At 41.1% G+C, this 26,703-nt stretch overlaps 1 protein-coding gene across 2 annotated transcripts in view; it reads left to right on the top strand.

Moving 5' to 3' along the window:
* Positions 1 to 1,130: 1,130 nt before the first annotated feature.
* The window catches only part of SLC1A1 (solute carrier family 1 member 1), a 55,615-nt gene continuing 30,042 nt past the window's right edge, over positions 1,131 to 26,703 (top strand). For both annotated transcript variants that reach the window (XM_075741043.1, XM_075741042.1), the window contains exons 1-2: positions 1,131 to 1,365; positions 15,843 to 15,983. In XM_075741043.1, the coding sequence (XP_075597158.1) occupies positions 1,275 to 1,365; positions 15,843 to 15,983 (232 nt within the window). In that variant the 5' untranslated portion in view covers positions 1,131 to 1,274. The remainder of the gene's footprint in view (positions 1,366 to 15,842; positions 15,984 to 26,703) is intronic.

Below are 26,703 nucleotides of genomic sequence, written 5' to 3'. Positions count from 1 at the left end.
GTGGGATGGATGATGGCTCTTGCTCCTCATCCAGGTGGATTTCAGTGCTCTTCCCTGCCTCAGCAAGGTACATATTTGTCTCTTTCCCCAAGCTGTCACCCAGAACAGCCAGATCAATATGAAGAGGAAATGTGACAAGGTTTCAGTTGTGGTTTTTACTGATCTACCCCAGGCCTTAGTTGCCCGGTCATCACAGACAGAAATCATGCAAACTGCACTGGCGTGCGTTCTGGAACGAATGGTGTCAAGTGTAATTAAATAAGATAAATTAAACTTTCATTCTGCACTCTCCTTCATGTCTCTATTCAGCAAGACAACAGCTTTTTTTTCTTTTCTTACATTTACCAAGTTTGAAAATCATAATCAACAAGTTTATAAACAGATATTGAAAACCCTACCAGAATCCCACAGTGAATTGGGTCCCAATATTGCATACACCTTAATTGTGCTTATGGCTGGGGAGGGGGAAAGAGACCATTGTCAAGGAGTTGGAGAAATAAATGCTTCTTCACAATTTTGGTATTCAAACTTACCAGGATAAAATCCCACTGGGAAATCCTACAAGCCATTTCTGTACTCTCTACCCACAATTATCCCACCAGGAGTACAGGGCAGAATATTTCCCCTTAATATTTAACCAGAGGTTACCGCCAGCGCACCCACTGGTGGTGAAGTAAGCTGGGGCAGCGGGATTTGGGCATGGCACCCACCAGTCACGGCCGCAGGTTGTCAGCTTTTGGCAGGGCCCACCAGCCACCTTTGCTCCTTCCTCCCCTTGCCCTGCCCTGCGGCCCGGGGCTGGCGGGGTCAGAGAGGTGAAGCGCTGCGGGCAGCGGCCCCGCCGGGAAGGCGGAGGGCTCCTGCCCGCTCCCCTCCCTGGCCCGCGCCCCAAGAGGACGCTGTGTCCCCTGTGGAGACCCGGCGGGCATGTGGGAAAGGCCTGCAAGGAGAGGTGACCGGCAGCCGCGCCTCACCCCGCGGGCCACCTGGGCGGGCGGGGAAGCAACGGGGCTGGGGGGGGTAAGAGAAGCGAAGGGCGTGCAGTGGGGTGGGTAGGGAGGCAGGCGGGCAAGCCGAGGGGCGGGCGGAGGGCCGGGCTCTCCCGTTGCCAGGTAAGGTGCAACGTCTCCGCCTCCCCTCAGTAAGCGCGCAGCAGCGCGGAGCGCACGAAGGCAGGCAGGCAGCCCGGTACCCCTCGGCTCGGCGCCGCTCGGCTCGGCTCAGCGCGCCCCAGGCCCGTCGCCCCCCCCTTAACGCCGCCGCGGCCCCCCGCTATGGCGAAGGCGGGTAGCAAGAGATGCAGCTGCCCGGGCTTCCTGAAGAAGAATTGGCTCCTGCTTAGCACGGTGGCCGCCGTGCTGATGGGTGAGTGAGGGGGGGGAAGGCGGGCGGCAGCGAGGGAGTGCGGCGCCTCCGCCGTCTCCCGCCCGGCCTTTACCGGGCACGTTACGGCCCTGCCCGTCGCAAGGCCGGCGCGGCACCAGACCGGGGCCCGCGATGGAGCGCTGTGCAACGCCAGGGAGGGGCGCTCCGCGGCCGCGGGACCGGGCCGGGCGGTGTGGAGCGATCCGCCCCCCCCCCCCCCCCCGATCCCGCCCGCCGCCGGTGCCGTGGAAGGCTAACGGCGGGCGAGGGGACCGGCTGCCCTCGCTCGGCGGCGCGCAGGCCGGCTGAGGTGCTCCGGGGCCGGAACGTCGCGTAGCTGTGACCGCGAGGAACCGCGGCATGGTGCCGTGGTCCCGGTCTAAAACGGGGGTTCGCGTGGGTAAACGCACTGCCCCGCGCCCCCGAGCCATCAGGTCGGCAGCGGGGTGCCGAGACGCGGGGTGCCTGGGGCCCTCTGGGCCGCGCCTCCCTCCCGCATGCGTCCCTCAAGCCTGTGTGACAAAGGTCTGGTAATTAGTAGGGTAAAACCGCGTTATGAAAAGCCTGCAGTGCTCCGGGTGACTGTGAGCCCTTCGTGCATGGGTGCTGCAAGTCTCGCCGGCCGACCCATGGAAGGCTGTGCCCCGGGGCGCCTTTGCACACCGTGAGGGGACCGCAGCACGCTGAGTCGGGACTGACTACGGGGGAACAAGGCAGACTCATGGCGCTTTCGGTTAGTCTGCAGGTTGGAGCCCCGCTGAGATGGAGGCTGCTGGGCAGGAGAGCATTGGTAGTACCTTGGAATGCTTCTGATGACCTAAGCAAGCAGTGCAACTGGAAAAGTTTGGCCACCCAGCTTTCAGTGGGTTTTTTAGGGTGTCATTGTAAAGATAGGAGAATTTCTCCTCTGCTTGCTGACAAGTTTTTGAAGGAGAAATGAGTTGAACACCATCTTATTAAGAATAGGTGGGCAAAAGGGCCAAGAGAAGCTGTTAAATGACTTGGCTGAAGAGACTTTTCCATATAATTTTGGTCCTAGTCACACACCTAGTCACACACCTTTTTGTTTCCTCCTGGTGATTATTTTGATGCTAAGCAAGGAGGGCTTCCTTTGCATTATTGCTCTTTTGAGAAGTGCTGCTTTAAGTACTTCATTAACAGCATTTGCTGTTTGATGGGTGTCTTTCAGATTACTTTTCTGCTGATTTGAATTTTGGCTGGAACATATCTATTTCTGTGCATGTTTATTCAGGATAGCGTTATTCTTTTGGAATTCCACCCAGTTATTTATAAGCTGTGATCGGAGGTCTACTTACATATACACGTGTTTTCCTCCACACATTCAGTGTTTGAAAGATCTCAGTTCTTTTTCACCTCTTTAGTAAGAGGAAAGATTTTTGTGAGTTCTGTATGCCGAGTGCTAAGGGCTTGTTTTGAAAATCCAGCAGTACAAATGGCGGAGCATGTATGTCTGTGCTTGTGTGTGTACAATTGCTTTTTCATGTACTCCTGTCAGGTATACTTCTATGAGTTGACATACTGACCTCCCAATTACAGAACTGGTTAAGAAACATTCCCCTCCCATATCTTGGATGAATGTAGGTAGAACTGAAGTGTGGGATGTGATTCTACAAGCTGATAATTATGAAATGAGATTTCCCTGAGAGCCACAGAGCCTGGCAATGTGGAAACTGTGGGGACAATTTCACCCTAATCCCTCTGTGGGAATACCCAATGGGAATTCACAGTGAGACAGTGACAGGCACCCGAATACCTCCTCTGTCTTTGGACTTCTTTACCTGCTACATTAGCAGTCCAGAACTCAGGGGAGCTCTACAATACGGCAAAGAGAGTCTTCATAAAAATTTGGTGACCTTTGGACCAAATTACATTTTGCAAGTAGCTATGTATCTGCTGCATTTTCAGTATTTCTTGGAGGTGAAATAAGTTACACAAAGAGAACAGTGAAACCCGTGTAAGGATGGCTAAGTTGAATTGTATGTTATCTTTTTATTACTGCTTGAGGAATGTTTGTAATATACCTGGAGTCCACAAACGCTTCATAATTAAATTTACATATTTATTCTATTTTAATATACTTTAGGAAGTTGCCCTGAGGTTTATTAATCTTCTTAGTTTGGAGGAATAATGTCGCACTCATGAACAGAAGAGTATCACTTATCATTTTGAAAACAGAAAATATGTTTAGACTTTTCAGAAAAGTATACATGATTGAGGAGTGGAAATATCAAATGCAGCAAGCTATGGAAATGTACTGTGAAAGCTGTCCAGCTGTGCTGCAAAGTGCCTGATATTCCAGCACTATCATATGGAATCATGATTTTTGCTCATCGTTCTCAGAGCCATGCTCAGAATCCTAGTGAGATATGCTTATCTTTGCTAGTACCTTACTAAGCTGAAAAGTTTTCCTGATTACTTGTGTGCATCTCTGACAAGAAGAGACTGAAACAGAAAGAAACCCCTCAGAATTCCAAACACTTCTTCATTCAAGAGTAATTATTTTGTGTGTTGTATTCGAAGCATTCAATCATTTGCCTGCCATTTACAAAACCATTGGCATTTCTTTTATAGCAGTTGGGGGGGAGTTATTTAAAATCTGTACACAAAGTATCTTAAGAATGTCTTTTTGGTGAAAACATTTGTGTGTATTATTCAAAGAAAATAAAACTCGAGACTCAAGAAGTTATTTTTCTTACCGTAGTAGAGATTCTGTTTCAGAACACCAAACTGATGAGGAAAGATCTATGAACTCAGATTTGGAGTCAGAAATTGACTGAATTTCAGATTCAGGACTAATTTTGCAGCTTGTGGTTTGTATAATTTCAGCGATAGATTTGCCTTAATAGGGGCCTGAAAAGTGAGTTCATTGTCCATTTGTTCTTGGAGCATGCAGTGGGTTATCTGTGCAGACCAGTGGCTCAGGGGTGAGATTTGGGCTCATCTGCGCCTGCCTTGTGTCACCGCCCTTCTCTAAGAGGCAGGGGGGCAGGAAAGTAGCAGCATCATGTAGGTAACTGCGAAAGTGGGGATATCGTGCATCTTTTTGCTCCCCTGGCCTTATTGAGCCCAAGGCAGCTGACCTAACAAAAGCAATTTAAAAGTCAACTTGACTTCAAGTGCTTCTTCAGCCTTTAATAGAGAAAGTTATATTGCTTCTAGTTTGTACAATCAAGTCAAAACAAACCAGAAATATCCCTGAAATTTACTCACCCTGAAACAGGTTTCCAAAGGACAATTGCAAAGGCAGAGTTTAAGTCACACTTCATAGGATTCTCATAAAGCATCTCTTTTTTATCATCCCTTTGTCTGCAAGAGGTCACTGCTGCAACACAACCAAACCAGTCATGAAGGTAAAAGGCTGATGATGTGTAAATACTTACTCATTCATTAGTCTGCAGGTCATAGCATAATAGCTTGTAGTCCTGGGCAATTCTTCAGCAGAACACCTTATTTCTGACAGTGGAAATTAAAGTGTAAGTGATTTGAGTACGTATTGTCTTAGGCATTGAGTTTCAGTAGCACACTATATTAAAGCAGAGATCTTTTTATGTACTTAAGAGTATACACAAATAGGTTGCAAATTTTTTGAATACTTATATTTTTCAAATGTATTAGACCAGTATCTTTTTGTAGTATTTCTGTTGTTGGGAAGCATGATTCTGAGGCATTTAGTTTGCATAAATTTGCAAGTTACAAGTACTTATTTTTGTTTATTGCTTAATGGGGTGTCTGTCACTTCCTAAACAAATGCAGAACTTCAGATACCTGTGAGCCTGCCTGTGACTCTAAAGTTTTGTGGGGGTTTTTTTCAGCTGCATATGTGTGGGACACTGAAATTGTTCAGATATTCATGAGGAAGATATGAGAAATGCAATATTTAGATTGATAGAGCCACCAATCACAAGAGATTGTGAATGGCAGGTATCCTTTCTTCAGCCAGCCATAAATCATGTTTACCAAAGGCATATTACATGCTCTTTCTGTGTGAGGCAGTGATGAACATTTTTGTACTCTGCATTAACTTTCTCCTTCATTCTCCTCTTCACGTACGTACATGACTCCCGGTGCTCATACGGCACACCTCAGGTTTTAGGAGCGACGGGGATCTCGTGCCATCGCCATGCGGGCGGGGCGGGAGCGGGGGGAGCTGTCCGTGGTGGCCGCGGGGAGAGACCGGGGACAGGGCAGGCCGGAGAGCTGGGGAAACGCGGAGCTGAGGGAGTCGGGAAGCGGTGGTGGGAGGCAGCGACGAAGTGACTGAGAGCGGGAGGCGGTCGGTGAACATCTCCAGCATGCCTGAATACCTGGTTTTTGCACCTCTGAAGTGAAGTTTATTCAGTCTCTGCAGGAACAGACACCTTGCTGGAAGCTTGAGGCTGGCATCAGGCCTCCTTTTCTCCCTGCATCTGAGAGCGAGAATAAAATATACATAGTTCCTACCTGTGACACCAGCATTGTAGAAACTTTGAGTGGTGCAACTATAGCTGTTTGCCAGGATTTGATGAGTCCAGCAGCCACTGGAGCTTCTATTTTGTGCTTTATGATATCATGCCAGCAGTCCATATGCCAAAAAATTATTCTCTATAGTTTTAATTAAAATGATTATTTTATATTATAGTATTAAGTAGTAATAGCTCCCTATAGAAGTATTTTTTGTTCACAGCTTTGTGTTTAAAAACATATTGTCAGGTGCATTCACCTCTGCTAACTGGAAGGCTAGGATCCCTTTGTAGTCAGATACAAGGGGGTTTGACAGCTGCTTTTAAAAGCACTAGTTCCTTTAAAATTCATCCATGTCAGAGCAATGTCAGCACATGCTAGCATTACTGGAAGCCCACCAGTGCATTCTTACAAGAATGAATATCTCACAGGGTGAAAACAACAACAGAACAATAGTCACATATCACTCTGTTGATGGCCTGTCACCACGTGGAAGGCCACTCTGAACCCAGGGAGCTCACCATACTCCTGAGGGTGGGAAGTTTCTTTTGTAAATGTAGCCTGCAGCCTCTAAACCCATAAACCTTTCAGTTTCTCCCATGAAATTGTTTCTGTCTCTGACAAGTGTAATTTAGAAATAAAAAGCCCATTCTGGATACAGAGTAAGGCTTCACTGTTTTTCATTTCCACCTCCTTGTACCACAGAAGTGACCTATTAGCTTAGTTTAGGCTGCCTTTGGCACCATTTCTCTTTGCTCGCAAAATACAGCGTGAAGATTACAAACAACGAAGCATATTAATTGCCGCTTGAAATACACTAGCAAAACCAGAGCTCTGCTCTTCAGAGCAAAGGCAATATACTAAAGCAAAGGAATTATTAACCCTGTCAGTTTCTGTCAAATATAGTTGTGAAGCAAACATCTGATTCCTCTCTTGAATTCTGAAGCATAACATTTGATTAATTTGGAATTTATAACAAGTGAAGACCAGACACCTCGAATCAACTGTATTAGCATGGAAATTTAACAGAAGACTCTGGTTTCTTCCTGATATGATTTAGACCAGCATACATGATACTTGTGACTTTTTATGCCTTTTTAGACAGTTGTGATGCTTATCTGTCTGTTCTTCTCTGTCACAGCAATATCTCATGCTGTCCTTATCATATATTATGCTGAAGATCAGGGCTATATTAGACTAGGTGTTCCAGATTTATTTGTCTGTCTACCATTGTTCCACATTTTGCACGTTCCATGAGAACCCGATAATGTGCCAAAGATAAATGTGATGTGATAACAATTTCTATGGATTATCTATAATCTAAGTATTTTCACAGTATGTTACAAAACACCCATTTCTTGGTCCTTTTCATGCTTGTGGAAGAACAAACAACCTGGCCTTGCTTAATCTGAACTAATTTTCTGGGTCATCTGTCTGATTTCTCAACACTTTGATATCATTGTTAGTTTCAGAATAATGATGTTTCTGCATGTCACTATCTGTCTGTCTTTAGTTTCCACTAAATTCCAACTGCTTATCTCAATTTATTACAGTCAGAATCATTCCACTGCCCTTCCAGCAAGGGGATAGCTGGAACAGTATGTCCTGTTTACTGCCCTTTCCTCTCATCACAGTTTAAAACAGAAGCTGGAACAAGGGTCAGAATCTAGCAGATAGTCCCAATTACTAGCCTTTCACCTGGTCTAGTGGAGGGTGTCTCTGCCCACGATGGGGAGGTTGGAACTAGATGATCTTTGAGGCCACTTCCAACCCAAACCATTCTGTGATTCTATGATTTTACAACATTGCCAACCATTTAGTGTCTCATGTGTTTCAGGGGTCTTAAATGAAAGTGTGTTTTTCCTGATGTGCTCTATTGAGCTAATATCTCTTGGGCTATACAGGGTATACAAAGGTGCTCATGTAGCTTTGGGATAGCAACAAAAGTTGAGGAAAAGGAATAGAAGATCAGTTGGCTTTTACAAAAAAGTATGAGAGCTCTAATTTTTTGGGTGGCATTGGAATGGAACCATTGGTGGTGTAATATATTAGGCCATGTAAGCAAAATGTTTAGGCACTAGTAACACCAGAACTGGTGACAAGGCAGTATCTGAAATGAATGACAAAAGGGGTCCAAATGAAAGCACAGTTTTATAAAATTGAGTGGATTTGGAGACATGGAGGAAGCAACAAGACCTGTACATGTCTGGGTGACTGCAGAGGAGAGATGTCATAGTTAAAGAAAGCTCCCAGGTTACAGATGGGTAGGGTGAAGGAGAATGGTAGTGATTTTAGAAGTGACAGCTGAAACGGGTTATGGGGAAGGTCTGCAAAAGAACCATGTGGCAAGTTACCATTGTCACATTACATTTCAATTTTACTATAAGACACAGGAATATGAGATAGAAAGATAACCTCCTGGCTTATCACATCTAGTCTACTGCTGCTTCAGGTTACACCATTTTACGTAAACTTCTGTAACGCATCATGCTCCACCTTAAAGCTGGATAGGCTTCTTGGTGCTGCACATCCTTCTAGGAACCTATATTCATCAGGCTGATTGTTGAAAGCCTTACAATTTCTAGTTTAAATATATTCAGGTTCAATATGCATGCATTTGTTAAAACATTGCTCTTTCTCTACTATTCAACCATTTTCTGTATTTCTAGCTCACTCATCCCTGTTGGACAAACCAAGCTCTTTAGTCTCTTTTCAGAAGGTAGGCTGCTCATTCTTTTCATGACTCTACAGTCCTTTGCATGTGTTCCAGTTTGAGTTCACTTTTCTTGATGCCTGAATGAGTTTCACAGAGTAATCCACAACAGAACAGGTGTTTTCACCAGGACACGTCCAAATTCATGAAGAAATATAGGTTGTATAGCTGCTGGGAAAGAATGGTTGTTTTCCCCAGCTTACTTAATTTATGACATAGTCTTGATAATACAGTGTTTATTACGTTACAGTTGTAAATGCTATACTTAACTTCTCAAATCTAATGAGCCACCGAGTTTGTTGAAAAGTTGTGAAAGAGGCAAATTGTGCTCTGATACAACTTAATTTATCTTAACAAAGTTAAGGACTAACTATGGAATGAGTTCTTCACAACACCTCTCTAATTTTCCTGTATGTTAATGGACCTACCCTACAGGTAGGTTCTGTATAACAGTTTTTGCTAGTGTACTGAGATACCTATAGAGATGAAGCATGATCATAAAGTTTTTTTCTTTCCTTCAACTGTATTCTTTTACCTTGGCTTTCTCAGATAGAAGTTATATCTGCATACTGAAAATATTTCAAAGATATGTATACCTGAAATACATCTACAGCATATGTAGGTAAATGAGAGGAAACTAAGAGTTCAATAGGAGACACTGTTAAATTATCAAACTGCTTAGCCATCTGCACATTGCCATTCGGGGGGAACACCGGTTCAGCATTCAGCAGAACTGTGATCACTCATCGTCACAGAAGAATGGCCATTATTTCTCTTTTCCTGGCTGAATGAAGTAACTGCCCATGGTTTGACTAAGGGTGGGGTCAGTCCCGTGCAGGGCTGCATTGCAGAGAGGCCACTCTCTGTTATCAGTGACCGCTACAGGCTGCTCTGTGTTATCAGCCCTACTACAGGCTCCCCCAGCACAGAAAGTAGCAGGAGTTAAGTGGCTTTGCCAATTGCAGCAGCCTTCACGCCTGAGGTGAGTAAGGGGAGTACCCCACACTGGAGAAGCTTGTTTTTCCCCCTCTGGCCAGTGCTCAACCTTGCCTTCATTCCTAAAGGTCCATCACAGGGAGTCACTGTCCACTGAAACTTTCCTCATACTGCAGTCAGATGACAGCGTGTCATTTGTGTGAAGGAATTTACAACTGCTGCACCCTCAACAGTTTAATCAGAGGGAGGACACAGGGGGTCTCACCACCGGAGAGGAATGAGCACACCTTCCTCTAATACATTCCTACTAAATAATTTTCAGTAGACCAAGATCTGACTTGGAAACTTTCTTCTGGAAGATTTCAGGGAGAACTTTGCTTCACATGTCTTTGTAAGCAAGCTGGTACTCTGGACCATAGCAGCATCCAGAGAGTTAAGATCACTTGTCGTGCAATCATACCCCAGAGACTCTAAATCATACCTCAGTAGTTGCCTGCAGTTTTTTAAGAATCTTGGGTTTTTCAGTCAACATCAGTATGTTTATTGGAAAGAATATTAAGTGTCAAGTAGAGTGTAGAACAGTAGAATGCATAACATTAGAAAATATTAAAAATAATGCAGAGAGAGAGGAATTAATAAGCTGAAATAATAAGTTTATAAGTAATAATTTCTTCTACACCCTCTATTTTAGTGTTCTGTAGTTGGCACTGTGTATTTCTTTGTAGTTAAGAGACAGCCAGTGATATTACAGAAACTCTAGAGAGAGATGAAATAAAATGGATTTTATAAAATATTACTAAAGGACTCAGACTGTATCACAGACTGCAAAAATCTTGCCTGCCTGTGCTGCAATTTGACATGTTTATATAGAATGTTTTCTATTGTGTTTCAAATCAAGTCAGTGAACTTTGTTTGCCAGCTTTTTCAGTGCCATGAATCATCTGTTGTAAAGATTATCCAATTAAGACCCACCAATATGATAGAAGTAATTGTATTTTACTCTGTCACGTGAACAGCTTATCAGGTGAAATTATGAAGAGCTTAATGACTTTGTTAATAGCACAATCCATGTTGCTACAGTACAATTAAATAATACCAGGTTTGAACCATGAGACATGCCCACATTTTTTCTTCTTACAATGCCATATCAAAGCAAAATTCCTATAATTCTCCCAGTGTCTATCAGTATCAGCCACAATCACTAACTCTGCTCAAGTTAAAGGGAGATTCTACATGCTAGAATTACAGGAAAACAGGAAAAATAAATACCACAGCTTTTTTCAGAGAGGGACATAGGTAATTCACAACAGATCATTTTACAAAACAGATTATTTGTTCTCCAGAAATATAACCTAGATTTCTTTTCTCATTGTCTTTACGATTCATTCCTAAGGATCATTCCCATAATGAAGTCTGTGGGAGTTGAAGGCAGTGTGTTGTTTCTTTGATGTCCTGCACACTGATGGTGTGAGAACTCCCTGCCAATTAACAATCTGCATCCCATATCAGTTTGTCATCCATGAGTGCAAATAATGTGTTAGAGAATCCTACCTGTTAGATACCAATTTTATCTGGTTTAGAGGACCAGGTATGTCTATGTGTGAACTTCAGTTATTTGTTTCTAAATGGTGACTTGTTTTACATGTGAAAGAAGATAAAGAAAGTAAAGGTGCACAGTGTCATGCCATCTTGTCATCAAAGATGTAATTAGGTTCTGAAGAGCATCTGATCCACAACGGTAATGACATAAAGCAAGTAACTTCAGTCACATCGTACTGCATGTCCTGAACAGATTCAGCTATTCAGGGGTTCTGAGTTGTCAAATGCAAGATCTGAATTGTGTTGACCTCACATAATTATACAAAAAAGGCTTCAGTATTTAGCCATCGCCCCCTGAAAAATTGTAAATAGTCTCCACATTTGGTTGCTCAGCTGACTGCTGAGAGAGCAGCACATTTTTACCACTTTATAATAGCTGTAGGATAATCTGTGACACTCCCCATGTGTGCTAGTATGATGAGCCCAAAGATTATGGAAGTCGAACAGGATATGTATTTCTTTCTTACTCATTTCCAAATCTGTGTCATGAACTGCAAGCCAGTCCTTGAAGAAAAGTGTAGTACTATAGCTGTTCCCATGCAAATAATTTACCTCTTTTCTTAGACAACGTTTCAGATACAACAGCAATATGCAAAAAGACGTAGGGCAGATTGTGATAAATGAGTGTTCACCAGATACCAAAATGTCACAGTGTTAACTTTGCAGATATGCAGAACCTACAACATAATGGTCTCCCAAGACACATTTTACCTAATTTCTGTGGTTCACTCACTGCACACACGTACACAGGCCAGACTGGTTCTGCCACCGTATTAGACACAGCCATCATCAGCTAGGTCCTGGAAAGTCCCGGGCTTGCAGATGTGGTGGATCAAGTGCTGCACGTAGTGCAGCCAGTTGCAGGTGCTACCCCCTTGCAGTACTTCCTGCTCCCCTTTCCCTGGGTAACACAATAAAAAGGGTCATCACATACAGAGGACTCATTTTTTCAGTCTAGCTTTTTATGCTGGGACTCCTGGGACTACCTGAAAGATGGGTGCCTGCAGATTTCTCTTGGTATGCACATTTTCAGCGATTTTCTTCCACTCTGGGTTTTTTTCTCTTGTTCTTTTCACCCTCACCCCTCACTTCTCTTAGTCTGCATTTACAGCCTTTCTTTGAAGGATTTTCTGTCTGTTACCAAGCTCGTTAAAAGACTATGTGCTACCTGGGAGAGTAGTGCCAAGGAGTCAAGGCATGTGTTGTTTTGTATGGGTTCAGACAAGAGAATTGTCCTGTGGCCTCTTCATGCGTTGCAATCCCAGGGAGCCAGACCACACCTTTCACTTTCTGTGTCAGTGGCTGCTGGAAGGGAAAATGTAGACACCATGCTATACAGCATGTTTTGTACTATGCACAGTGCAAGGAGATATTTGCCTTAGAAAATTAAATTAATTGTACTGTTTTTTCCACCTTCATTCTTACCATACTTCTGCCCAGTATTGCAGAAATCTGGAGCTCAAGTGATACATGCCTTTGAGATATATGTAAGTAGAGGATTGCTTTTGTGGTAAAAATTGTAATCTAACTTAGCCATGTGGGCAAGAAGGAAAAGTGAGGAGAAGGGATGGAAAAGAAAGGAAAACAATTTAGCATGGCCAAGAAGAAAGGTGGAGTTGTTGAAACCGAGGAAAGAGGAGGAGGGCAAGCAGGAAAAGTAATGTTTTGCTCTTAAAAAAAAAAAAAAAAGGCAGAAGTAAATTATTCCATAAATGAAAAAGAGAGAAATTAAAAGAAGGGAAAAGTCCTAATATATAGGACTTTGCCTGCTATAGGGTGTTTTGTGGTTGTTAGCAGTAATTGCGTATGTAAAAACTATTTTCAGAAATGGTGGACTATCAGTAGCGTTCACATAGAGAAATGAACTTTTTGTAAGACTTTCATCTATACTTGCTTAGGCCTGCTGTAATCAATATCATGTTACAAGCACTGGCTACCATGTGAAGTATGGTCTTTCTGTGCATTATGATTCCCAGAAGAAAATTCCAGTTAAACTTGGTTATTGAGAGGAGGATCAAAAAATTCTGTATACATCCATTTCCAGTACATAAGCAAATTTATTCTGCTGACTTTCTGACCTTCTCTTGTCACTGTTACAAAATAAAATTTCTTCGTATATTCCCAGGCTAAATTCAAGAAGCATATGCTAGATGCTAGCTCCAATTAAAAGGTAGCTGCATTTTATTATATTTTGGCATACTACACAAGTTAATATGGATATAAGTGCTCTGTCTGGTAAAGCAATAGCATGAACAAGGAATTGAGAGCAATAATACAATTTCAAGAGGCTGTTGGAATGAAGAAGTCTATTCTCAGTTACTGCCACTAGATAAATAATAACCTCACCAAAAAAATAAAATTAAACAAATATAAATATGTAAGTGAAAAAGCTTAAGGAAACTGTGCTAAAATTTTCAGATCCTGTGGGAAGTTTTTGTAGTGAAATCTAAAGAAGTGGAAAAGAGAACCCTGAAGAATGAAAATGAGGGTGAATCTTTCTACCTGCTAGTAATCCTACTAAATTTACAAACCTCCCAGCTAGTCAAACATGACAGTCACCACTCAGAATGGAAGGCACATGGTTAGAACATGTCCTAGTCACACCTGCTCAAAGTAAAGAGGCAATACACAACTTTTAATAAACATATGCTCTAGTCTGGCTCCAGTTTAAGTATATGTCTACCCTAAGTCGTGTGAATAGTCTGAAGACATGAAGATTACCTGTATACTTAGATTCAGCTATTTACACTGGTGTTTTCGGGATCAAAGCCTTAGCAACTTCAGTATGTGTAACCATTTTACAGAGTTTTATCTTGCTTGGGCTTATCTTAAAGTGCAGACTAATTATTTTCAACACATTTAGTTCAGTCACTAGATTAGAAGTAGAGGTCATTGTGTCTTATCATTCACTGATCAAGGGCATTTACATAATATTGCAAATATCTTCAAGGCTATTAAGATTCAAGATTGTTGCAAGGAATTTAAACTGTCCATGTTCACTGGCACAGATGACACCTCAGTCAGAAATCTTAGTAGTTGCTTAGAGCAGCCAATCTGCCTGAAAGGTTCACTTGTTCCTTTTCCATGTCTTTATTAACAGGAAAGACATGGTAGGAGTTTATAATCTGCCTCCATTTTCTTTCAGCTTATTTTTGCAGGTGCAGATAGAGCACAGAAAAGTTGGTTCATTATCTTTTTGTGCTCTCAGAGGCAAATTCTGAAAGTAACTAGTAGTTTACATTTCTGCATTAACTAACATCCAGATAGCATGTGAACTAGCACAAACTACAGGCATATTGAATCTTTAGGGAGGATTTTTGAAAAAATTCTTACTTACTAGAAGAGAATGTTAATGAGCGTCTTGTTTAGTACAGAACTAGATATGAGATCCCTGTCTATTTCCTTCAGTATCAACAGTATGGACCAGTTGTCTGTGGATTTACCTAAATCTGGTTTTGAACCTGCTGGTGTTGTCTGCCTCCACAACTTTGATCACTTAAAATAAGGAACATATCCTATAAGCCTGTTTAGTCAAACTTTGCACCAGCTTCTTGAACAACATCAGACTTCAGACTTGAGCAACATCAAACATCCTGTATGCCATCAGAAATAAAACTGGGGGAAGAGGTGCATTTGGCTTGGGCACTAGCAGCTTTCCTGGGACACTGCAAGTTTACATGAGCCACTGAGGCTGGTAAAAGCAGACTGGTAGCACCTTCTTGTGCTGTTGTAACAATTCTGCTGCAAAATGCACACCACTGATGTCATTAAAGTACCATAGGATGTAAATAATTCCATTAACTTCAGTGAGGCTATTCGTATGAATAAGACCTTTCAGCACACAGTGGGTAGAGGGTTTCTGAGTTGCCATGTCTCTCACTGAATCCAGTTAGTAATTGGATCTCTTGATACTCAGTTTAGCCAGGACTAAAGCATTACAAAATTCGTATGTGAAACAGCAGTCATAATGCTTTCTAAACACTGATGAACACCTATACCAGTGATTTTCATTTGAAAATTGTGTTGAAATGGAAAATAAAAGTATTGCGTGTCAAACTGAAGAAATTTGTCTTTTGGCCTATGATTTATTTTCTTTTGGTGGAACTCTTATCTGTGATTTGTCTCAGAAGCTAGAACTATCTGATAATTTATTTAATCCAAAGATTAGAGGATGTACAAAGGTGCCGTGTGCCGTGACTCAATCACTGATTAAATTTATAGTCTGGAATTTTGTAGATTGGTCATGTAGTAGAATGGGTGTGAAATATGCCGAGTGTGTTTTTGTTGATCAATTGCCTAGAAATTATTAAATTAATTTAGTGATTGTAGTCACACTTTTTTCTAATAGTATAGACATATTTTTGCCAATATAAATTACCGAAAATATTTATATCATATAACTTTTTTTTCTTTAATGTTTGGTAGTGCTTATATATTATATTGATATTTTTTTTAATGCCAGTTATGGATCTTCCAGAGCTAGTGAAAGCAGGTAAAAAGCCACTGCTGGACTGGACTGATAATGAGAGGACATAATCAGGATTTCTCCAAAGACATACCTCAAGACATCCTCCAAGTTCAGAATTATATATGTTATTATGCATGCTATTATCTGTATTTGCTTTAGAAGTTCCACCATGGCTATAAAAATGTGTCTGTTGCTCACTCTTTTTGTTTGACTGTTTGTCTCCTATTTTTCCTCCTTTTTCCCCATGTCTCTACTATAAATTACCGCTAATTTGTGTCATGTTTTTTATGTGCCTTTTAGGTATTGGAGTCGGCATGCTGGTACGGGAATATGGCAAACTGTCTAACCTGGATAAAGTCTACTTTTCCTTTCCCGGGGAAGTGCTGATGAGAATGCTGAAACTCATAATTCTGCCATTAATCATATCAAGTATGATCACAGGTATGACTGTAAATATATGGGTAGCTGATGAGGTTATCACTGTGATTTAGCTTTTCTTCTAAAAGAGCTAAACTTAGAGTTTGGTGGAACTCTACAATGAAAAGCATAGATTGCATACATTTAGATTAAGCTTTTCTATGTATAATGAGAATGGATTTGGAAGGATTAGCACCATTATCTGGTAATTATGTTTTAAAGAGCTGTGAGATAATAACTTACATGTTTATAGATTCTTGTATCTCTTTCTCCCTGTTTTCAGGAGTGGTTAAACAGTTGCAAATTGCAAGCCCAAAGCTGCAACTGCATATTTTCAGGTACAGAGTTAACTATTGTAAGTAGTCTCGTGCTGCCATTTCACAAGGAAGGGAGAGCTAATCTCATAGCTTACTGTCAAAAAGAGGAGATTCCTCACCTACAATTCCCTGGTCTCAACAAACTCCCATGAAGCACCTTACATGAGCTCTGGCTTTTGCTAAATTCTTCTGTAAGTTCATTCAATTCAGTGACCTGACAGAAAACTGTAAATTAGGAAAAAAAAAATATCTGTTTAATATGCTTGGTTACAAAGTAGTTTTGCGGAAAGTGCAAGAGAATGGGGAGGAAGACTGTATGGCCTGGAAGGGGTTATGGAAAGAAGAGCAAACCTTCCCTCTTTTGGAAGAAGCAAGCAAGCCATTGACTGGAACCCTGCCATGGCATGCTAGAATTTGCTAACAGGTCACCGAGTAGGAAAGATTTGGAAAGATTTGCAGGAGTGACCCCAAAGCGAAGAAAAAGAACTGAATGTCAAATAGCCTTTCTGCAAAACAAACAAAAAAAACAACCAAACAAACAAAAACCCCAAACTTGTCTTTATTCCTTAACCTTTTACTGAGGGAGCAAGGGTTGTGGCTATTTTCTTTTAGCTTCCTCCAGTGAAGCAGGACACACTTATCACTATACTGTCCCTTTTCACCTCTGCAAAGCCTCTATTTTGGGAATGTATTCATGTCCAGGTGTTTGTTGTTTGGTTGGATGGTCATGGAAATACATCAGACATTTGACTGCAGCAAAGGAGAGCATGTTGTGATCAGAAAATGAAAGGGGATTTTCGATCATGTTATGATAGTGCTTTCAAGAATAGGATATTGAATACAAACTCCCAAGCTGCTCTAAAGTTTATGGCCGAAAATATCACTAATTTCAGTAGCGCCCCCTGAAGTGGGCTTATGATAGGAAGAGCCTAAGGGAAGCTGCCAAGGCCTTTGGGGCATGTCTGTAGTGCAGGGTGACAGGAACCCAGGGTTAGAATTGAAATGGAGAATTTCAAGAGCAGCAAGATGGTGACATCAGGAAAGGAAAGCTGCAAGAGGTGGAGTGAGAAATGGTGGCAGAAAATAGTCAAGGGCTGTGTCCAAAGGAATGAAGGGAATTGAAACAGTTGTTAGTGCGTAAAGGAGAGAAGAACAGAGAGAGAGAGGAATAAAAGGCGCTTGGTGTTTTAGTTAATAGACAGGACGGCAGCATTTTTATAGAGAGGAGGAAATGAGACAGAAAACAAAGGAAAACTGAACTCTACTTTTATCATATTGAACTTGAGTCTGTGACAGGAGATCCAGGAAAAGCTGCCAACATAAGATTAATGTATTTCTTTTTGTATTTCTTTTTTTTGAACAAGATTTTATCTGTGAGTGAAATTGGGCCCGTGTCTTCAGAAACAAATTATATCATTAGGATAACCATGAAATTAATTATTTATTAAATGTATCCTTGCCCAGCACTTGCAAGAGGAAGCAAGAATCACACTGTTAAAAATATTATGCTGCTATTTAATGTTTAACATTCCAGTATGAGTAAACTGCATTTGTAACTACTAACATAAGCTTAGATTTTAAAGATTGCAGATTATAGGAGTTAAATCCATATCCAAAGATGAGAATAAGATGCTCTGATTCTGACCTCCAATATACATAGAAAAGAAGGGTTTATTTTTTCTACATTTCTATGTTAGGTTTTTAGGCAAGAAAAAGGAAACAAGACTGATACTTCAATAGAATATGTAGAGCTTTGCTGCTCTAGACAAAAGCATTAGCTGCCTGTATGCAAGTAATGCTGAAATATGTGGCAAGCAAATGGACCAGGCATGTTCATGCATGAAGGTTTTCATTGTTCACCTGCATCCTTCTTCAGGATATTGATGAGATATTTTGCCTCTTGTAAAAGAAATATGGTAACCTTCCAAGCATCAGAAATGCACATTTGGATTGAAGAAGTAGACGTGTGTAGAATCATAAAGCACACTGGTGATTTTTCCTCTTTCACACATAGTCATACAGAATGGTTGAGGTTGGAAGGGATCTCCTGAGACCGTCTAGTCCAACCCCGTCTGGTCAAGCAGGATCAGTTAGAGGAGGTTGCCCAGGACCATGTCCAGTCAGGTTTTGAATATCTTCAAGCATGGAGACTCCACAACCTCTCAGGGCAACATGTTTGACCAACTTCACAGTAAACCAGTGTTTTCCTGTTCAGATGAAATTTCATGGTTTTTTTTAATTTTTGCCTGTTGTCTCTTGTCTTGTGTCTGGGCACCAATGAGAAGAGTCTGGCTCTGTCTTCTTCATTCCCACTCGTCAGGTATTTATACACATGAATAAGATCACCCTGAGCCTTCTCTTTTCCAGACTGAACAGTCTCAGCTCTCTCAGCCTCCCATCATGTCAGAGATGCTCCAGTCCCTTCATCATCTTTGTGGCCCTTCACTGGACTTACTTCAGTAAGCCATCTCTTTCTTGTAGTGGAGAACCCAGAACTAGCCACAGTACTCCCAATGTGGCTTCACTGGTGTTGTGTTTAGGGAAAAGATCACCTCCTAGCTCTTCGTAATGCTGCCCAGGAATTTATTGGCCACCTTTGCTATGAGATGTTTTTTTTCTTATAACCAGCTTGTTGACCATCAGGACCCTCAGGTCCTTCTCTGGAGAGCTGTTCTCCAGACAGTTAACCTCCAGCATGTAGTGATGCCTTGCATTATTCCTCCCTAGATGTAGAGCTTTGCATTTATCCTTGTTGATCTTCATGAAATTTCTCTCAGATGAATTCTCCAGCTTATCCAGGTACCTCTGAATGTCAGTATAACCATCTCATGTATCAGCCGCTCCTCTCAGTTTTGTATTTTCTGTGAATTTACTGAGGGAGCATTCTGCCCCATAATCTGGGTCATTGATGAAGATGTTGAACAGTATTGAACCCAGTATTGACCTCTGGGGTACACCAGTAGTGACTTGTAGCATATAAGTTGCAATTTGGGGTTATTTCAGACTGCCTGTCTCATTCATTTTCAAACTACAAGCCATGGACCATGATGTGGAGGTCTTTCTTTAGGCCTAGAATGTTTTCTCTCAAAAACTTCCCCTAAAAGCTGGCATCATATATCTGATAAATGACCTTTCTTTGATGATGTTTCCAGGGTTACTCATAAATTCTGGAAATCTTAGCTCTGTAGCGGTCACATCTGTTCTGTTTTCTGCATCATGCTTTGGTTTAAAACACATGGCACATAACACAGCAGGTCCATGTCTCAGATCTCAATATTCACGACATGATTTTATCAGCTATTCAACATCTGTTTGAAGTTCTACAATAACCTCTCCCTCATTTTTTATCTGTTCTCCCTGTCAAAACATTAATAAAGCTTTTCCTTATGTTTCTGACCTTTCTTGCACTTGCAGCCTTCACAGGTGGCTCCAAAGAGGCTAGAACAGATGCATGTGAGTTTCCTGGCTCATGAATTTGTGCAGGGTCAGCTATGGAGAACACCAAAATTCCTTAAAGCAGTTGATGGGGTATTTGTAGGTTACCAACAACATACCTTGGGAACAGTTAAAAAAAAACCCCAGTATCAATTGCCTTTCTGAGGGCAGCTGTACGTGAGCTATAAGTGCAATATCTGCCTTGCTGTGGGTCTGATGATGCTCCAACCACTAGGTTTCCATGACTGTAGAAATAAACTCTTCGTTTACTCCATGGCCTGCTTTCATTACTGCTTCAGTACTGTCTGAAGCATCCTGCCAGTTCCACCTTTCCCAGTACCAACTGCACGCTCTTTTATTTGCACTTCGTGCTTGTAGTACAAAGAGAACAATTCCACAACAAATCTGGCTTATTCTAGCTGACAATGGCCTATTACAACTGCCTGAGAGAAAAATGTCCCAGTGAAGTACCTGGGCCATTTGACTTTCCCCATTTGCAGAGACCATTGCTTTCCCCGTGGAAAGAGGATGTTGATTCTAGACTGATGGATGAGTATCTTGAATAGGTTGCCCATTTCCATTGTTTAAACTTAAAGTGTCAGTTTCCTGCCTTGCATCTATGTTTTGGAAGTGAACTGGTTTGCTTTATTGCAATGCCAACAAGTTTGGTGAATAGAGGCAAAATGTACAAAATGGGAGACAAAAGACCTAGAATACAATGAAAAAAACCCAAAATAGACTATTAATCAGATGATTGTTCTTATTTCTCGTGTTTACCTTTGAAAGTCAGACTTTAACAACCTTTTTTTTTTGTCCACTATATTAGTAATTGAAGTTTAAACACACTGAGTCTGTGCCTATAGTCAGGAATAGACCTGCCAGTTCCATTTATCCACAGATGTAAAGTACTGTAAAGGAGTACAGAGAAGGAAATGTTGGGAGAACAAATATATTTTGTTTTGTATAATGCAGGGCTTCCAAATCAATTTTCCTTTGGTGTCACCATTCCTGGGGTGGCAGCTGCCTCAGCAGTTTCCATTTCTGCAAGTCTGAGAAGCGCAGTTATGGATAGATGCTCTGTGACTAAGGCATCCTTAACAGGCCCTGTGCATCACCAGCAGGCACACTTGTTTCCAGTCCTTGGGGAATCCCTGATCTATCTTAACATACTCAGAGACTGTCTCTTGAGATACCTGCATGTTCTTTGCTTGCTTTTCTATGTTTCTGAAGCCAAAAGAACCTCACAGAAAGCAGGTCCATTGTGTAATATTAAACTAGTTGTCTGGGCTCAGGCAGGAAGCTCATCTTGTCCCTTTGTATCATGTACGTTGTGCAAAAGATAGAAAATGTTACACTACTGCTAATGAGTTTTGCCTTCAGTTGTACTGAGGGAATCCGGAGGTCCTGTCCTCGCTGTCCATGTGCAGTCATTGAGGCAGCGAGGACTGCAGAGTCATGGGCTATAAATGGATAAGGCTTTGTGCCCATCCTCTTCAGATTACTTCTATCACAGTCATCTACTCCTTTCCCATCAATATCAGTTGACCTTTATGCAACTGAGACAGCCCCTACATTATTTAAGGTTTTAAATTATAGTAATAAAACTTTGAAGTGCACTTCTGGTTCATGGAGCATGATTACCACCAGTTCTCAAGGGCAAAGAGCCCTAACACAACAGTCACTCTGCGGCATCAGCAGTCACTGCCTCCTGTCCCAGCCATATCACTGGGGCGCTGCTGGTGTCACCACTGTGGATGGGTCTGAAGTGGGTTAGTGTCATCTGCTCTTCAGTTCTGGAGCTCAGGACGTAAAAAATAAATACACTATATAAAACAAATTACATTCACTTTTTTACTCCATTTCCCTGTATGTAGATATCATGATCGATTAAAAAATGTAGTGTCATGTTAAAGTTTTCTTTTTTAACAGTCTGGAAGCTAAAACTTGTTCACCTATACATTTTACCACCAGTAATTTTGAGGTAATTCAAGTACTTTCAGTACTCCAAGTTTTCTGTATTCACTCCATACATTTCACCTGCAACAGTGCAGAGGCTATATTTCTTCTACATCCATAAACTGAATCTGATTTCTGTTACAAATCTTGCTAGCCTGTCCATATTGGCAGATTATCATAGAATCATAGAATAGTTTGTGCTGGAAGGGACCTTAAAGATCATCTGGTTCCAATCCCCCTGCCATGGGCAGGGATATTATTCCACTACACCAGGTTGCCCAAAGCCCCATCCAATCTGGCCTTGAACATTTCCAGCGTGGGGGCATCCACAACTTCTCTGGGCAACCTGTTCTGCTGTCTCACCACCCTCACAGTGAAGAATTTCTTCCAAATATCTAATCTAAATCTACCCTCCTTCAGCTTAAGGCCATTACCCCTCCTTATAAGCTCTTATTATATTCCACCGAAGGAACATCATATCTCCTGAAAAGGCATTAACTTGAGATTATATAACCTCTAAGAGCTTTCTACAGGAAAATTAAAATTTTCCTACAAGTGATACTGTTTGCAAATAAGAGGAATGGAAGGCAGTACTAACACCTTCTTTCTATGCATATAGTCCAATAAGCTGTCTAGCAAAAGATCATAATACAATGCTGTGATGCTGATTGTACCAACCGCCAACAGGGCAGAACAACAGTCCCTTAGCAAACCGATATCCAGGGCCAGAAATTTTTCTTTACATGATACCTGAACTTCCTTCTATTTTATAATGATTTCATCCCTTTCATTGCCATAAGCTATTCATCTCCCACTTATTCCTCCCTTTCTATCTGGTATTTAGAAAAGTTGATAACAAACAACTCCTAAATCATCCAAGACACCCCCTTTCAGTATTTGGAATATTCTTTATAACTATTATTGCATTCCATGCTTTAGTCTGTTTTAAAAAAAAATAATCTTTTTTCAATGCCTCTTCAAAGGTAGAAGTCAAATATTTATCATGCTAATCCAGTGGTAGTCTTACTAGATCATGAAAGTAGGAATTGAGAATTTTCTGATTTAATTTTTTTTGTGGTATTTAGATAGCATTAACAGATACTTACTCATTACCTGCATGCATCTCTCTCCCCACATTCCCTCTTTCCCCCGCAATTTGCTAGTTTTTTTCAGTTCATTTGTAAGACATTCTTCTGTGCATTTACACAACACTACTAGTGGAATACCATTTATTTGCTCCAAAGAAGAGATATTAATTACATTTCTATCAAGTATATTGAAAAGGTAATTGCTACAAGCTGTCATAGAAATCCTTTTCCTTTAGAGTAAGTAACAATGACATTTCAATAGACAGGATAACTGCTGTTACAGAGGGACTGACAGAATAGGAATGGAAGACTTCTATTAACAAGCACTGAAGACAGAAGTAGTGGGTCACCAAAAATCTCATTTGAGAGACTGTATATCGCAGTGTCTTTGGGGCTTCCATGTGCCATAGCTTCTTCAATACCTGAATACCTGAATATCTCAGCCAACATCTGACTCAGAACTGTCCTCCTAATGAACTTAGCAGTTAGCGAGTGGAAGACTACATACAAAAGATAATTCAGAGTCTGAAGTCCTGAATGTGGGTGGTATTTCAGTAGACAGTTGTGAATTACTTGTTTGATCCTGACCGTTTTGTTCATATGCAAGGGATAAGGTATTGCATTACCTAGAGAATTCCACAGAGCAAAGGGAAAAAGAGGAAAAGATTCACCCATCAGCCCTTGGAAGGAAACAACAGTAATTCCTGTTGAATCTAATTTATAAACTTAGATTTCAGGGAGAATATGAAGGAAGTGAGCTTTCAGGAGATTAATCACAGTCAGAGTAAAGTTGTACTACAAGATCATTCCAACTAAAGGGGCAGAACAGGAGAGAAAAACTCGGAGTCTGGAATGGAAAGAGAGAAAAATCACAGATAAGTCAAAAACAGCTTCAGTGAAGTACAAGCTCTGAATTCACCAGTGTTACAGTGATTACCCTGCAGCAGTTATTGTCTGAAGTGTATACAGCACAGTTTTCCCTTCAAAAAGTGAGCATAGGCCAAGGACAAAAGGAAATACTGGGCTAAGGACGAAAGGACAGAGGATAGCTGGCTTTGGTACTCTTCCTTGTTTTTCAGAAGCCCTGAGAGGACCATTCTTCACACAGGAAATGAAAAGGTAGTGGTAAGATTGCCTTGCAAAAACAGACATCCAAAGAGGATATAAACATATCACCAAGAGACCAGCTGGGTGAAAAAAGTTCAGATTAGTTGACGAATTTGCCATTTAGTCTATTCATACCCTTTCTGAGTGTAAGGGAGTGTGACTCCAACATGTGTCCCTATTAAAGAAGAATCACTGTGGACTGATGAGTTGCAAGGGAGATTGCACAGGTGATGCCAGGAATTTTGAGCACAAAGACCTCTCCAAACCTGACTTCATGGTTATGAGCTCTCCTGAATTCATAGGACAGCAGAGAGGACTTTTCCTTGCTGTGAAAAGGAAGCTTTCCCAACTGTATCCACCAAACAATGACAAAATTTACATGGAAATAGGATGAAATTTAATCTTATATGTGTGAGATTCCTTTCGTTCCTGGCAGTAACTGATTAGAGCTGGCAGTAGCCCATGAAACAAGAATGCAAATTTGGATTCTCTTAGACACATAGAGGAATAAGAACATAAGCAGTAATCTTGCTGCACAAGTCAACACTGGAGCTAGAATTTGGTGTTCAGTTCCTCAAGCAAAAATCATGTGTCATTTCTAAAGACATAGGCCAAGTACTGTTTTAGTGTTAGTAGTTAGCAAGTAGAAGAAAAGCATGCAACTAATTAAAAATTGTCTCTTGATTCTAAGAAAGATTGCTGTTATGACTTGGCCACCAGCTTTGTGATGATCAGAAGATTAAATGAGAACGGTCAGTACAAAGTAAATAACATTCCAAAAAATAAATTAAAACGGACAGGTCATACCACACAGTCAGATGCAATTGAAATTTTGATACTGCTCATGTCTTAAATTAGAAACACTCCCAGCTCCATCTTTTAAAGCTAAGGAACTTGCGTTTCAGACAGCTATCCATTTATCAAAGACACTGTGTCTGCATTTCTTCATTCTTCCTCGCCTGCCCCCAGCAGTATTTTTTGAAGAGTAAATCTTACATTTTTTGCAAGAACACAAAACATAGTGCACCTCTGGTAATAAAACAACACTACTATTTTTATAGAAAACATTGTAGTCCCCTTAGAAGGATTGCTTACTGGAATTCTCTATATGCATTTTAAGATTCTTCTGTGTTTTTCTATTTTCATACATCTGTTGCAATATTCTGTAAAAGATTTTTAAATGGACCTGACTATCCTGGATGTCCATCGTACTGCTTTTATGACCTAGTGACTGCACATCGCAGGCAGAAGAGCCAAGATAGAAGGAAAGAATTAAAATGTGTATACCTGGGAGAAGATCAAAGCAATAAGGCTGATGGCAGTTTGGAGCAGTTTTAGAACTTCATTTTGTCCTTGAATCAACATCTTAGTCATAGATGGGAAGGTGTAAAAGCCATAGCATTTTACCTTTCAGGAATTTTTGTTGCTATATTTTTGTTACAATAGTGAATTAGATATCAGAACTCTGAGACAATTGTGTATAGTTGATGTGTGCCATACTTCCGTTATTTATCCTCAGAAATGTGATTAGCTCCTAAAGCTAATTGAGAAAGCTACAATGTGGCTGGTGGTTGTGTGGACATGGAAGGCCCTTGAGCAGACTCTTCCCTCTGGCTCTGAATTGCACTCATGGAGAAGAGCCTGCCACCAGTGCTAGGAGCAGGCTAAGTGGCATCCATCTTTGTTCAGAGAAAACTCACATCTTGATCATGAAGTATAGCAGTGTTGGCAAAGGGAGGTAAACAGCCCAGCTTTTTTCTGATTATACTTAACGATCAATTTGTTGTGCAGATGAAGTGAGGTGGTGAAAAAAACAGATCCTGTCAGCTCCCACTGATCTTCAGAAGCTTTGAGAACAGCTAGGAGGTACTGCAGGAGATGCACTTTGTGATGACACTGAAATTTGTAGAGCAGCAAAAGAAGAACCCAGGGTGTTTAGGTATGATTGTTGCAGCTGAACAGAGTCAATCACAGCAGCAAATTCCAGATGTAGTCTCTCATAATGTATTGCAAAATAACATATGGAAGCATAAATCCTTGTGCTCAGTTAGAACACCTCTGTGGAGCAGTATGACAACCTCCAAGGATGTAGGTGTTATCACCTAGGGAACCATTAAGATGATAATCACTGGAAATCAGAAGAGCCTTGTGATTGTTTCCAGTTCTTAATGCAACCGTTTTCACTCCCAGATCTCACAGGACCACAGGATTAATGAAGCACAGCGAACAACTTCAGAATTACAGTGTTATATCTCGTACCAAAGCCATTTGGACATGAATGCATTTATACGGGCCTCCAAAGTGAACACTGATACAAACCACACAACAACACAGTGCAGTATCGTCTTATACAGAAAACATTTTGTTTACATGACTTTTAATTATGTTGGGTACTGATTTGCTTTTTTCAGTTTAAAATATTTATCCCAGCTGGTAATTCTTCTGTGATGATAGCAACTGCAGTCAGTCACTTGGCTATCCACTCCATGCTGTATAAAGGTGTAGTCCTACAACAGATTGTATTATGAGGTTCTCAAATGTGGATACCAGCATAAAATTTCTGGTTTATGTGGGAAATGTCAGTCATTTCAACAGGCAGGAACAAAATAGGAGGAGGAGTTAATGGGGTAGTAATCTTTCAACATCTTTGAAGGTTTTATTAATGCCCTGTAAGTGGTTCCCTCTCCTGCACTCCATTGAATAAAATGAGTACTTGATTTTTTAACCTGACTTTATAGGTTGCTCTTTAGGAACTGCTGTCAGCTCTTAAGTCTGTGTTAATGGCCATCTTCAGAGAAAGATAAAAACACTTTATAATATCCAGATGCAGAATAATTTCAC

The sequence above is a fragment of the Balearica regulorum genome, chromosome Z, assembly GCF_011004875.1.
Source record: "Balearica regulorum gibbericeps isolate bBalReg1 chromosome Z, bBalReg1.pri, whole genome shotgun sequence".
NCBI lineage: Eukaryota > Metazoa > Chordata > Aves > Gruiformes > Gruidae > Balearica > Balearica regulorum.
The sequence above is the reverse complement of the archived record's forward strand: the minus strand, read 5'-3'. Positions and strand labels throughout refer to the sequence as shown.